We start from the raw sequence: 14,002 nt of genomic DNA, 5'->3' as shown, positions 1-14,002 counted from the left end.
AAAGCTTGGAATCCAATTGTCGCCATGGTCGTTGGCAACGGTTGACCAAGGGAATTGTAGGTTATTTTTCAGGGATTTTAGGGGGGGTGGGGTTGGTTGGAACAGATTTTTGGGGTTGAAAGGAGTGGGAAGGAGGTGATAATGCCCAATTTGGAGGTCAAAAGAAGCCGAAACAAAGAAAAGAAGTTTTTAGGGTTTTAGCATAGTCATTGGAGACAACACCAGAACATTGTTTTCTAATGGCTTCTCTCCTCTCACATGCCGCATGTCGTACGCGTGCCAAACCACTTGGACCAGTCTACCTAATTTATTTATTTTATTTTATTTAATAAATATATTTAATTTTAAAAAAAATTCATAAAAATACTTTTTAATTGCATAAAATTATGAAAAAAATAGGAGGTTAATTTATTTCATATATTTATTATTTTATTTTAATTTTCCTTTAATTAGCCGTTTCTAATTTAAAAAATATTTTCTTTAAGGTTTTTTAATTCAAGTTTTTGTTGGGTAATTTTTAGGGACTGCTTTTGCAACATTTAGAGATTTTTAGATGGGTCTTTATGCTTCTTAAGTGTTTTTTTATTACTTTTTTTTTTTCTAATTTCTTGTATTTTTAACCTTATAAATTATTAAAAAATCATATAAGTTGCAGAAAACCCCTAAAAAATACAAAAAAAAAATTGCATGCTATTATTTATGTGTGAATGTTAGAATTATGGATTTAAGCCAAAATGTAGTGGAATGGTATTCTTTGAATGTTTGTTTTGAAGGTTATGTTGGTTTAAAGTGCATGCAAGCTTTCAGTGACGTGAGTGGTTGTTTTTCTATGATGCGATTGGACTCATGGAATGATGATTGATTTCTTATATTATGAGTTTGGTAATGGATTGAATGCTTGGAAACCTAAAGACATTAAACCTTAATTAATGAATCTGACTGTGGATCCCCGAAGAAGATATTATTTTTCTTCGTATGGTTCTTGAAGTGAGGGAAGCCTCACAACACTGGCAGGTTATCCAATGGTTGTGAGGTGGAACAATACTTAAAGGAAAGGTAACTTGACTTAATAAAGTTTCGAAGACTAATTTCGGTTAATGTTTGAATATCTCGAACTTATTGTTGTACCATTTGAAAGGATGGGTGTGTAGGGGGGGTGTTAGTTCCTTCTTCTTGTATAACTGAACTCCCAAACATGACTCTAGGACGTAAACTAGAGACTATTGGTTCCTTGGAGTTTAGGGTTAGTTAGAGACCAATTAATTAGTAGTAAGTAGGTGAACTTAACGATACTAAGACAAAAAAGGTTAGTGGCAACTCCATGAACCTACATAGTGTAAAATAAATGACATAAACACATTTATAGATAGGCATCCCTGTCGAGGCGTGTCAATTCTTGGTCCACACGTGTTGACAATTTGGCGACTTTGTGGGGACTTTAAAGAGTTGAGCCAAAAAATAAGTTCGGGATTGTTCAAACATTAAATCAACGTGGTCTTTGAGTCTTATATGTCTTCATTGATTGGTTGCTTTCCATGAATGGGTGTATATGGTATTGTTTATGGGGTTGTGACACGCACACACTTACAAACTCTATACTTGGGCTTGTTCTCTTAGGGTTTAGATAGGGATGGAATAGCGTTCGCTCTCATGAGACAATAGTATCCGTATTTGCCCACGAAACATCCCACCCAAGTTGTATCCTTCCCAAACCTCCAAGGTAAAGATTGGAGCCACTGCTAGCCTACGTGTGGGCGACGATAGAAACTATTTATTGACTTTGTATCCTTAAGATGTAGAGCCAAACCACACATAAAGGCCCTAGGTTGTCTACCCTAGGATAAGGCCTTAGAAGCATGCCCTAGAGCCCCATTCCTTGGGGGACAAAGGCCTCTTCCTTCTCCATGTGGATGTCAACTTATGATTCTTGATGTTTTGTCTAGTGTATGTTTAAACATGTGAACCTACGTAGTTGTTACCTTTAAAGTGCAGCATGTTTCATCCCTTTGCATGGGGCAAAGGTTTAGGGAAGTTAGTCATAACAATATGGGGCATGGTGCACTCTATCTAATCTAACCTTAAACTCAACTTAGGGTATCAATGTCATCACTATAAGCCCAATTTAGGGGCATCCATCAATTCATACGTAAGGTATGAGAATCCAAGCATCACCCTAAGCCCAATTCAGGGGCATCCATCCATCCATCTAAGCTCAAAGCATAAGTATAAAGTCAAAACGTTCATTTTATCTTTCTTAGTGAAGCTTTCTCAAGCATCCATCCTTACGAATGCATTCTCAATTTGAAAGCACCTATTTGTTCATGTTTGATACCCTTCATTTGCATTTTATATGCTTAGAATGCAAACACCCATCATCATGCTTAATCCCATAGCACTTATCCATCCATGCATGCTCCATTTGGAAGCATCCATTTATCGATGCTCGATTTGTGGACGTCTATTATCCATCCTCAATTTGAGTCATGGTTTCATTCATGCTCGATCTATGGGCACCTATAATATGAGAGCATCCTTCCATTATGCTCAATTTAGGGCATTTGCTAATCATTCTCAGTTTAGGGGCACCCCCTTTTCATTTATGCTTCCTTAAGGTAGGGCCATTCCTTCCTCTATGCTTAATTTGTGAGTAACTTGTAGACATGGTCTTAAATTTCCACGAAATTGTCGAAATTTCCGTCGAAATTTTCGATTTCCGTCACCCTCGAAATCGAAATGGCAGTCGATTTCTGTCTTGCATAATTTCCGTCGAAATCTCAATGAATCATCCAAAATTTATCGAAACCTCGAAATTTTAGCGAAATTTGTCAAAATTTTAACTACACAATGAAATTTCGTCGAAATTAAACGAGAGATTCAAGAGTGAAGTGAAATTTCTCTTTTAATTTATTTTATTGAAACAAAAGGTTACCACAAGTGCTTTTGAAATTATATGAAAAAATAAACTTATAGTAATATTTTATTTAACCATTCATGTCCAAATTATTAATATTTGTATAATAAATAATATTTAAATGAATTATGAATTTCATTTGCATTAACTGAATCTGTTTAATGTACATTATCTTACAAACATGTTTGATACACATACTATTTTACAACTTCTCCACCCTGTACAAAATATAGATGTATTTAATTTGTAATATATTAGTCTTAAAACTTATATTATTATATTTGTTAACCATTTCTAAAGTTTCACAAAGAATTCCATGCTTTACTACTAGTTTCCGTTATTTTTTCAAATTGAAATCGAAATTGACATCGAAATCGAAATTTCCATTGAAATTTCCGTTCCTTTGGAGCTTCAAAATTTGAGTTGAAATCGAAATTTAAGACCTTGCTCGTAGACCATGCTTAATTTGAGAGCATTTCCTTTCCATGATTAATAGGTGAGCTTATATTAAAACATAAGCAATCTGCCAAGAATTTGCTATTCATGCTCAATATGAAAGCATCACATCCTTGGTCAATATGTGAACATATTTCTTTCTATCCTTGACCCAGGGGCACCCATCCATCCGTGCTTAGTTTAGGAGTACCACTCTCACCATCTAGAGTGTCATTTGCAATGCTCGATTTATGAGCAGCCATTTCACTTAGGAGCACCCATATGTGCTCAATCCACCTCCACTTAGCCACAATCCTGAAGTATTGAGTTACCATTCAAACTTTGAGCATCCATTCAGGCTTCGTCTAGAGCATCATTCTATAATCTCATCATTTTCCTACATGTTAAATCTGGAGGATCCATTTATCCTACATTGGTGAGTATCTGCTTGTGATCACCTTGGAATACCCTTCTATGTATGCTCAATTTGTGAGCAACTCTCTGACATACTCAATCTAAAAGCATCCCCTTCCATGGTCAATGTGTAAGCATTCACTAAATCATGCTGAATTTGTGTAGCATCTACTATTTGTGTTCTATTTAGGAAGCGTCACACTTTCGATCAATTTGTGAGCATTCTACCATCCATGTTTGTTCCATCCATGCTCAAATTTGCGCATCCTTATGTCCATGCAATGTGATTAATCTACAAGCATTCACCAATCTATTGTCAACCTTTAAAGGCAAAGCCCCTTTTATTTCTCTATGCTCTCATTCATTCACATATGCTTAATTTGAAGTATCTTTCACTAGCTCATCAAAACATATATAAACATTTACCCATTTATCCTAGTTGTATGCGAGTTTCCTTTGTGAGCACTTATTCCTTGCTCAATCATCTGTGTTCCACTTGGGGACATTAATTCTTCTATTCATCAATCCCTTAGTGCTCAACTCATAAGCATACCGCCTTATTTACCTTTCAATGCTCAACTACTGAGTATCATTCATCAGCCATGCTCAATGGATGAGCATGTGCACATAGACCTATATGTGATCAACCTGTGAGTATCAACCCATTCATCCATCTTTCTATGCTCTATCTGTGAGCCTAAATCCTCACTTATTCCTCTATGATCAGCCCATGAGCATCCCTCAGTTCATACTCAACAGGTAGGCACATGTCATCATTTCTATTTGCTCTCAACTAAGGAGTTTCACCTCATCAAGGCATGCTTAGTTAGTTAGCATGTGCTAGACACTCATCCTAGCTTAAACCATGAGCATCAATTCATCATTAGTCCATCTCCATCCAAGATGCTAGCTTTAATAATTGAATATGATCATGTGCCATACGAGTTGATTCCTTTAGTCATTCTTCTCATTCTTGCAATTGATTCACATAGTAACATCCACCTATCCATGGTTTTGTGCATTCATGTTTACATGTGTTTATCCTTAGGAGCTTCGGTCCATTCACTCATACATTCATGCACTCCATTCATTGGCTTGGTCAAAACATATGTTCATTCTTTAGAGCTTAGGCATACATTAGAAAAAGTGAGATTCATAGGCTTAGCCTAAAGGAATGGTAGGATACCCATTAGAGGATTTGATGTATGCATAATCTTTGCATTAGAAGTGTTTCCATTTAGTCAAGAGGTATGGACGTTTCTTGTTTTGCATCTCATCCTCTTTGCATGTTCTGTCCACAAAAGGTGGAAAAATGTTTTTGCATTTCCAATTGATCCCCATGAAATTGATTAGATCTTATCAGGCGATTTTTAGTTCAACAACCTTAAGTAGTTGACTAGGTCCTACTGACGATCATTCTTTAAGCTCTGTGATATTGATTAGATCTTATCGGGTGCTTTTTAGCCCCTTTTCTTAGGAAGTTGATTAGGTTCTACTAGTGCACCAACATGGTTGGGTGGATCCTATCACTTGCATCTTTGATTGCATAGAGCCTATGTCATTCCTAAGGGAAAGAAAAAAAAAGATCTTCATCAGACGTCTCATAATAGGATTTTCATTTGCATCAAACTCAACATATGCATGACATTTTCGAAAGTGGAAAAGAACAAAAGCAACATTTGCATTCAATATTGAGTCTAGTTAAAAGAGTAGTTTTTTTTCCACCAAGTCTAGAATCAACATGTTGTTCACTAGAGCATTTAGCATAGCTAGTTGCATGGTGCATTCCTCTACAAGGAAACATCTCACGGGGTGGTGTTCATTCTTAGCCAAGCCATTTCTATCAAGAGTTTTTAGAAATTTAACAACAAGCAATTCAACCCAAGGATAGTGGCACATTCCACCTTGGTGGTTCCCTTTATTTGACCTTGGTAAGGTGGCGAACTCTCCATTGATGGTTCATTGTCAATTCAACCTCGAAATAGTGACGCATTCCCCACTGGTGGTTACCTTCACTCCAACCCTAGGATGGTGGTGCATTCTCCATTAGTGGTTCCTTGAATATGACCTTGGGTAGGTGGCATATTCCCCATCGATGGTTCCTTTTTCATTCATCTCCAAAATGGTGGCGCATTCCCCACCAGTGGTTACCTTCACTCCAAACCCTAGGATGGTGGCATATTCCCTATTGGTGGTTCCCTTCATTCGACCCTGGGAAGGCAGTGCATTCCACCGATGGTTCCTTTTTTTCATTCAAATCCCAAAATGGTTGCACATTCTCTGCCTGTGGTTACCTTTACTCCAAGCCTAAGACGGTGGCCATTTCCCATAGTGGTTCCCCTTATTCGACCTTGGGCAGATGGCACATTCCCCACTAATGGTTTATCATCAATTCAACCTTGGAATGGTAGCACATTCACCACCGGTGGTTACCTTCACTTCGAGAGACTCTTGATAATTAGCTAGGCTCTTACTAGATGGCTCCTGCACCCCGTTTGCAAACATAATTGGTAGTCATCCAATCACTACATCCCTTTGAGCATAAAGATGGTTAGTAGTCATCTACCACTGCGTCTTTTGATCCCTTCATAGAGATGATTGGTAGTCATCCAATCATTGCATCCCTTCAAGCTTAGAGATGGTTAGTAGTCATCTGCCATTGTGTTTTTTAATCCCTTTGTAGAAAATATTGGTAGTCATCCAATCACTGCATCCTTTCAAGAGTAGTGATGGTCAGTAGTCGTCTATTATTGTGTCTTTTTGTCCCTTTGCAAAGATGATTGGTAGTCATCCAATCATTGCATCTTGCTAAGCATCAAAGATCCCTATGTAACTAGTTAGGTTCTTATTAGGTGACTCCTTCAGCGTTCTAACTCAGGATACCCTTGTGTAATTGACTTGGTACTTACTAGGCGGCCCCATTAAGTTTTCATGCATAGTTGATCCCTGTGCAACTAGCTAGGTTTTTACTAGGCGACTTATCTTTTTGAATCATGATACTTTGTGTAATTGATTTGGTACTTACCAGGAGATAGGTGATTCCTATGTAACTAGTTAGGTTATTCCCAGGTGACTTTTCAGCTTTCTAACCTGGGATACGCTTGTGCAATTGACTTGGTACTTATTAGGAAGCCTTATTAACTTTTCAAGTATAGGTGATCCCTGTGTAACTACTTAGGTTCTTATTAGGTGACTCCTTTAGCTTTTTCTAACTCGGGTTACCCCTGTGTAATTGACTCTGTACTTACCAGGCAGCCTCATCATTTTCTCAAGCGTTAGTGATCCTTATGTAACTAGTTAGATTCTTACCAGGTGACTCCTTCAGCATTTCTAACTCAGATTACTCCTGTGTAATTTACTTGATACATACTAAGTAGATCCATTAACTTTTCAAGCGTAGGTGATCCTTGTGCAACTGGCTAGGTTTTTACTAGGTGACTCTTTCAGCTTCCTAATTCGGGATACTTTGTAATTGATTTGGTACTTACTTGGAGGTCCCATATCCTTTTTGCAGACATGATTAGTAGTCATCTAACCATTACATACTTTCAAATGCAGAGATGGCTAGTAGTCATCCAATGACTACATCAATTGATTTGATAACAATCCTTTTCCATTGCATTATCACATCTCTTGTTTGTTTTCCATTCTTGCCAAGCCTTTCAGTTCTAGGAATCCCACGATAATCATGTGCAGCTTAATAGTCGACCTTTCTTAGCATGATTGATTAAATTGTCCTTATAACAAAAATAGTCGTCATTGTCTTTAAATGTCTTCTACTTCGTGTGTTAGGAAGGAAACATCCTAAGTACTCATGGTAGAAAACATATAAAAAGGGGCAGATGTTGACACATTATTTTGTCCGCGATCAATTTAGCCAATTCTGGGTCAACTTGGAGTTTAAAGAGCAATTAAAGGTGAATTTGAGTTAAAAAACAATTAATTAAAATTAAGTTCTCTTCTTGCATTTAGTGTGCAAATCTTGCATTCAGAGTTGTCTAGATCCTTAATTTCATGTTTTGAGACTCATTTAATAAAGAATAGGGGTTTATCCTTATATAAATTTAAAATTGGACAAGAATAGGGTAAAAAGAAGACCCAAACACCCCCATTGGATTTGCAAGGGAGCTTTTATAAGTTTAGGGGCATTTTTGGAAAAAGAGAAAAAAGAGCAAGAAGCCATAGCCTTGCTCTATTTAAAGGAGCTTAAGACTCAAGGCAATGAAGGAAGTTGGAGGTAAAGAACTTTCAACATAAGGGGAGCTACCCGTCCGAGCTAGAGAGAGAGAGAGAGTGAGAAGGAGAAATACATGATTTCTCAAAGAATCAAAGCACCAAAATACAAGGTTCAATCTTTAATCTCATTCTTCATTAAAATACACCGTATTGCATGCTCAAATTATGTGTTATTGCCTAAGGAGATGCTTCGATATGCGCGTGGAACAAGCTTTCGTTGAGATTATGGTTATATTAATATACAAAGATTAGTTTTTTATGGCTTAAACCTAGTGTTTTTCTTGCTGTGAGGTCATGGTTATGTAAAATAAGTGATCTTTGGATGTTTTAGAGAGAGAAAGGCAGAGGAGAGATGTCGCTGAAGCTTTGCCGGCTGGAAAGAGAAAGGAGAGAGGAGAGTTGGAAAACGTCGGGTTTTTATGTGTATTGGGGGCAGAAGAGTAGAAAATAAGTGAAACAAGGTTTATAGGGCCAAAATAGGCAAAATATAGGGAGGAGGGGCTTCAAAAAGCCCAAAATCCGGATGCCGCCATGGTCGCCGGTGATGGCTGGTCAATGGAGATGCTGGTCATTTTTCGGAGGGTTTTAGGGGAATTTTTTTGGTTGGAACAGATTCATGGAGTTGAAAGGAGTTGAATGGAGGTGACGACGCTCAACTTGGAGGCTAAACAAAGTTAGAACAAAGAGAAAAAGCTTATAGGGCTTCGGCATTGTTGCTGGCGAGTCACCATAGACGATGCCAGAATAGTTTTTCCAGCGGCACCTCTCCTCCCATGTGTCATGTGCCATGCGTATGCCGAACCACGTCAACTAGTCCGCCCATTTTATTTATTTATTTATTTATTTTGTTGTAATTAAAAAAAATTCATAAAAATACTTTGCAGCCTATAAAAATTTCTTTTTTTTAAAAAATGTTTTCTTAATTTATTTCATTTATTGGTATTTATTTTTAATTTTCCTTAAAGTTGGCTATTTCTAATTTGAAAATACTTTTTTTACAATTTTTTATTTAAATGTATATTGAGTAATTTTAGGGAAACCTTTTGTAACATTTAGGGATTTTTAGATCGGTTTTTATTCTTCTTAAATATTTTATTAATTTTTATTATTTCTTTTTTTTGGTATTTTTAACCTTCATAAATTATTAAAAAATCATAAAAATTATAGAAAATTCTTGAAAAACGCAAAAAATTTCCAGAGGGGTTTTTATTCTATTTTTAATATTTTCCAAGTGTTTCGAGTTGCTTCACACCTTGATTTGAGTGTGAGAGTCAGAGAATGTCAAATCCCGAGCCCCAATGGCACTTGATTCGTTAATTTGCGTGCTATCATGGATGTGTGAATGCTGGAATGATGGATTAAGGTCAAAATGCAGTGGAATGGTATTCTTTGAATGTTTACTTTGAAGCTCATGTTGGTTTAAAGTGCATGCATGCTTTTAGTGATGTGTGTGGTTTTTTTATATGGTGCAATTAGACTCCTTGTGGAATGATGCTTGATTTCTTATGTGAGTTTGGGAATGGATGGAATGTTTGGAAACATAAAGACATTAAATCTTAATTAATGAATTTGACAATTGATCCTTGAAGAGCAATGTTACTGTTCTTTGTGTGATTCTTAAGAGGTGAGGGAAGCCTTACTTGAAGGAAAGGCAATCTAACTTAATTAAGATTCAAAGATCAGATTTGATATTGAGCATCCCAAACTTATTATGATACTATTTGAAAGGATGAGTGTGTAGGGGGTGTTAGTATCTTCCCCTCACATAACCGAACTCCCGAACACAACTTTGGAATGTAGACTAAAGACTATTGGTTCCTTGGACCCCTAGGGTTAGTTAGAAACCAATTAATTGGTAGTGTAATTAAGTGAATTTAACCACACCTAGACCAAAAAAGTTAGTGGAGACTACAAAGTGTAAGATAGGACATAAATACATTTTTGGATAGTCATCCCCATTGAAGTGTTGGATCCCGGTCCGCATGTGTTGTCACTAAACAATGAAGAAAAATGTTAATGACACTAGGTTGATTATGTTGCTTGTTTTTTGTTTATGTTGTCAATTTTCACAAAAACTGAGAACTATTTTAGTTGTTCTAGCAACTAGCTACTATACTTTGAGATCCAAAGTTGACTTTTGCTAATTAAATCTTTCATTCTATATTTTAATTTAAATTAAAAATTAAATAACCATGTGAATTTAAAATAAAATAAAATAAAAAATATTGATAAAATTTCCAAATTTTTTAAAAAATTATTTCATTAGAAAAATCATTTGTATCATTTTTCAGTTGTCATACACAATAGGATTGTTTTTGGATAACTAAAAGTGAGATTAGAAATGTAATAATTATCATTAATTTCTATTTTTTCCTTGATTGTTTAAATTGGTGAAGGATTCATGTTGCCTAACCCACCTAGCGGGACTTAAGGCTTGATTTTTTTTTTTGTTAAAATTAATCCTTATTTTTATTATAATATTTTTCTATTTTGTATTTTTTTTTATTTTTTACACTTCTGTTATTTTATCATATTTTTCAGTTGTCATTTGATTTAGGACCAAAATGAACATGAGTTCAATTTGATTTTTAATTTATTTAATTCTAGAAATATTAACAACACAGGTTTTTAGTTATGACTATTTACATCTGTTTCTAATTTTTTGTTTTTTTGTTTTTGTTTTTGTTTCCATAATTTTTTATAGTAGAATTAATGTGTTTGCTGTTTGAATCAATGAATGTCACCTTTATATGGTAGAAGAGGCTTTAATGCTTTCCGAAACTGGTTAGTTTTTTTAGTGGCGTTTCTATGAGATGGAGGGTTTTGCTTCATTAGCACTGTAGTGCTGGTTTTGCTTCATTAGTATCATCATGATGTCATTATTTTCTTCTCTTTGTTTTTGTTCTCTTAGTTTTTCCCTCTTTGTTCTTTTTGTCTTTTTTGTTTACTTGTGCTTCTTAGTGATTTCATTGTTTACTAAAAGAAAGAGAGAAAAAAAAAAAAACGTATACTTTTCTCTCATTTCTCTTTTTTTATCATTTGCAGAGATTGTGGGTGGAGGAACAATGATTCCATACTGACATGCGTAGACCCATGTGTTGTTTGTTTGGAAAGGAAGTGCACAGTAGCTGCAGAAGGTATGTCCACATCATTATTGACAGAAAATTCTACTTTCATGAATGAAAACTAGTGCATTTCCATTGAATAGTTGAGACAAATCTGACGTGAAGCTTCAGAACCTCAAGTAGTTTTTAGGGAAATGCTTAACGATTGACAATTTACGAAAAAGAAAGGTTTGGATATTGGATTGGTGCTACATGTGCAAGTGTAATAATGAGACGGTTGATCATCTTTTTATTTATTGTCCGGTTGCAATGGACTTGTGGGTTATGGTGTTGGATTTGTTTGGAGTGAGCTGGGTTATGCCGTAATCTGTAGTGGGACTTCTAGCATGTTGGCAAGGCAGATTTGGTTGTTATCGAAATGGGTTTATTTGGTTGATAGTTCCTCATTGTTTATTGTGGTGTCTTTGGAGGGAGAGAAATAGTAGGTGTTTTGAAGATGAGGAAAGATCCGTTTCAGACCTGAAGCTATTTTTCTTTACAACTTTGATGGATTGGTTGGCTGCGTTGCGAAACCAATCATTTTCTTCTGTTTTTGAGTTACTAAATTCTTGTAATTTCTGTTACGCCATGTACACTCCTTGTGTATTTGGTGTTCATTTTGATATCAATACACTTATCAGAAAAAAAAAATAAAAAATTTCTTGGTACCAAGTGCTAAATTCCTCAATTTGAACTCATTATTCATATATGTATTTTTCCTTAATCACACATTAAAGTGCTAAACTTGTAAAATATTTATACTATATAGTTGCTGTAACAACAGTAGTGGCTTTTATACTTTGTGATCATCACCTACTTTGTTCTATCACTTCTATGCGAGTAAGTTAGGTTTAGTACTGTAAAATATAAGGAAAATTCTATTTAGATGGTTTAGGCACTTGCAATGTAGGCAAAATAATGCAATCATGAGGAGAGGTGAGTTGTTGTTAGTGACAGTAGATGCAGTAAGGGGAGGCCGGTCGACCTAGAATCATTGGGATGAAGACAATGACTTAGGATTTGACAGCACTTCAATTTTCAGAGGATATTGCTTCAAGATCTTGCAGAATAATGGAAGAGGATTCATATAGCTGACTGCATCAAGTGAGACTTTAGGCTCGGTGGCGGTGCTTGTAATTTATGAATTTTTTTATGAACACAAACTCTGAGTTGTGAATTGCTTGTTGATTACGCAAGAAATTCTTGGTAATTCCAGAATGATACCTTTCTGTATTTTATGCTTTACCGCTCCCCAATGTCCCCATATTCAGTTTTTATTCCTTTGAGTTATCAGTCAAATAGTCATTTTCTCCTTTTTTTTTTAAAAAAATTGTGCGAACTGGCATTCCAAGAAATCTTGGTAATGTCCCAGTTGTTATGACATAAAAAAATCTGGATCCTGAATGTCTTTGTGACTCCTAAGCGTCTTTCAAAAATTTATACGTACAAATTATCCATCTTATTTATGACTTCCATTATAAACCAATGCTTAACATCATAAGATTTCTCATCGTGCAGGCTGTGATCATGAGTTCTGCACAAGGTGTGCCTTATATCTCTGCTCCATGAATAGCACCCCCACTGTTGCTCAAGGTCCCCTGGGCTCAATTGCCTGCCCACTTTGTCGGCATGGCATAGTTTCATTTGTAAAACTTCCTGGCACAAGACCGATGGGTAAGGAAGTTGCAAGAACAAGTTTGTCCTTGTCATTTTGCACGTGTTCAGGTGAGGGGCCAGTGCCCAATTCACTGAGAACCCCACTCTGCAAGCCTGAATTCCATTGTGCTCCAATATCCCCTCTTGGAGCTTCTTTCCGCACCCTGAGCTGCCAGAGGTTTCCATCTGTAAAAATAAACTCTAGCTTTTGTATGGGTGCTCCAGACACCAGTCCTTCCATGGTTCCTTGCACTGTTGGACGAAACTTGCACAATCACTTGGCTAGGTGTTCAAGATCCAGTTTAAGACGATCTAATTCGCATACAGAGAGTAGAAGATCGCGGTTTTCAGCACTCAATCATTATGTAGCTGCACGAAGTTGATGTTAAAAAAAGTTGTTACCTCTCTCTCGCTCTCTCTCTCTCTCTCTCTCGTTTTCTTTAGTATTATACTTTCTTTTTTCTCATTTATTTTTCAGGAAATGTGTCTTGCTTTCCTGTGGTTCAGTCCTCTTGTCTATTTAAGCTTGTTGATAATTTTACTGCGTATGTAAATAACGGACATTCTCTGATGGCTATTCAATGATTTCACAGGATTTCGTCTTTCCCTTATTATTGAACATATGCATTTACTGTGGGTGTCTTTTTAATTGTCGCCAAGCACAGGACAATGAATATAGCTTTTAAATCTTCTGATTATTTAGCTGTAAAATCTACCACTTGGACCACAAGCATACTTTTGGAGAAAATAGAGTAACCCATTTGGAGAAATTCAGGATTCTTCTTCTTCTTCTTCTTCTCAAACGTTTGAAAATTTGAATCAGGGCTGCCAGAATTGATGCCTAGTGATTTTGAAAATCTGAATATGTCAATGGCAACCCGGGAGGAGGAAGGGAGTGAATGGGTCTTAAAAGATTTACCAATTAATAGTAAAATATGTAACCAATTGAGAATTTAAACAATTCAAGTAAATAAAATAATATAGCACAAACTAATAAAATTAAAAAGGAGAAGATGGTATTGCGAACTCTTTATAGTGGCTATCGTAAATTTACATTCACTTGAGGGCCTGACCACCTTAGATTCGATATCCTACAAGTCTTCATTGTATGGAAAGAAGGCAGCCGGCTGTACAGCGTTTACAACAAAGAATAGACTGGGGGCCAAAATGCCTAGCACATGGGTGATCTGATCTATCAAGGGGTAGCTAAACAACCAACATAGAACTTGCTAAAAAGAAAAAGACC

General features: G+C 36.1%; 1 protein-coding gene across 4 annotated transcripts in view; it reads left to right on the top strand.

Moving 5' to 3' along the window:
• LOC131158080 (probable E3 ubiquitin-protein ligase XBOS32) overlaps positions 1-13,367 on the top strand; it is a 45,810-nt gene extending 32,443 nt beyond the window's left edge. For all 4 annotated transcript variants that reach the window (XM_058112652.1, XM_058112655.1, XM_058112654.1 and 1 more), the window contains exons 9-10: positions 11,042-11,133; positions 12,619-13,367. In XM_058112652.1, coding sequence (XP_057968635.1) covers positions 11,042-11,133; positions 12,619-13,139 — 613 coding nt within the window. In that variant the 3' untranslated portion in view covers positions 13,140-13,367. The remainder of the gene's footprint in view (positions 1-11,041; positions 11,134-12,618) is intronic.
• The last annotated feature ends 635 nt before the right edge of the window (positions 13,368-14,002 follow it).

Source organism: Malania oleifera, chromosome 6, assembly GCF_029873635.1.
Source record: "Malania oleifera isolate guangnan ecotype guangnan chromosome 6, ASM2987363v1, whole genome shotgun sequence".
Classification (NCBI taxonomy): Eukaryota; Viridiplantae; Streptophyta; class Magnoliopsida; order Santalales; family Ximeniaceae; genus Malania; species Malania oleifera.
Note: the sequence above shows the minus strand (reverse complement) of the source record. Positions and strands in the feature narration are given on the sequence as shown.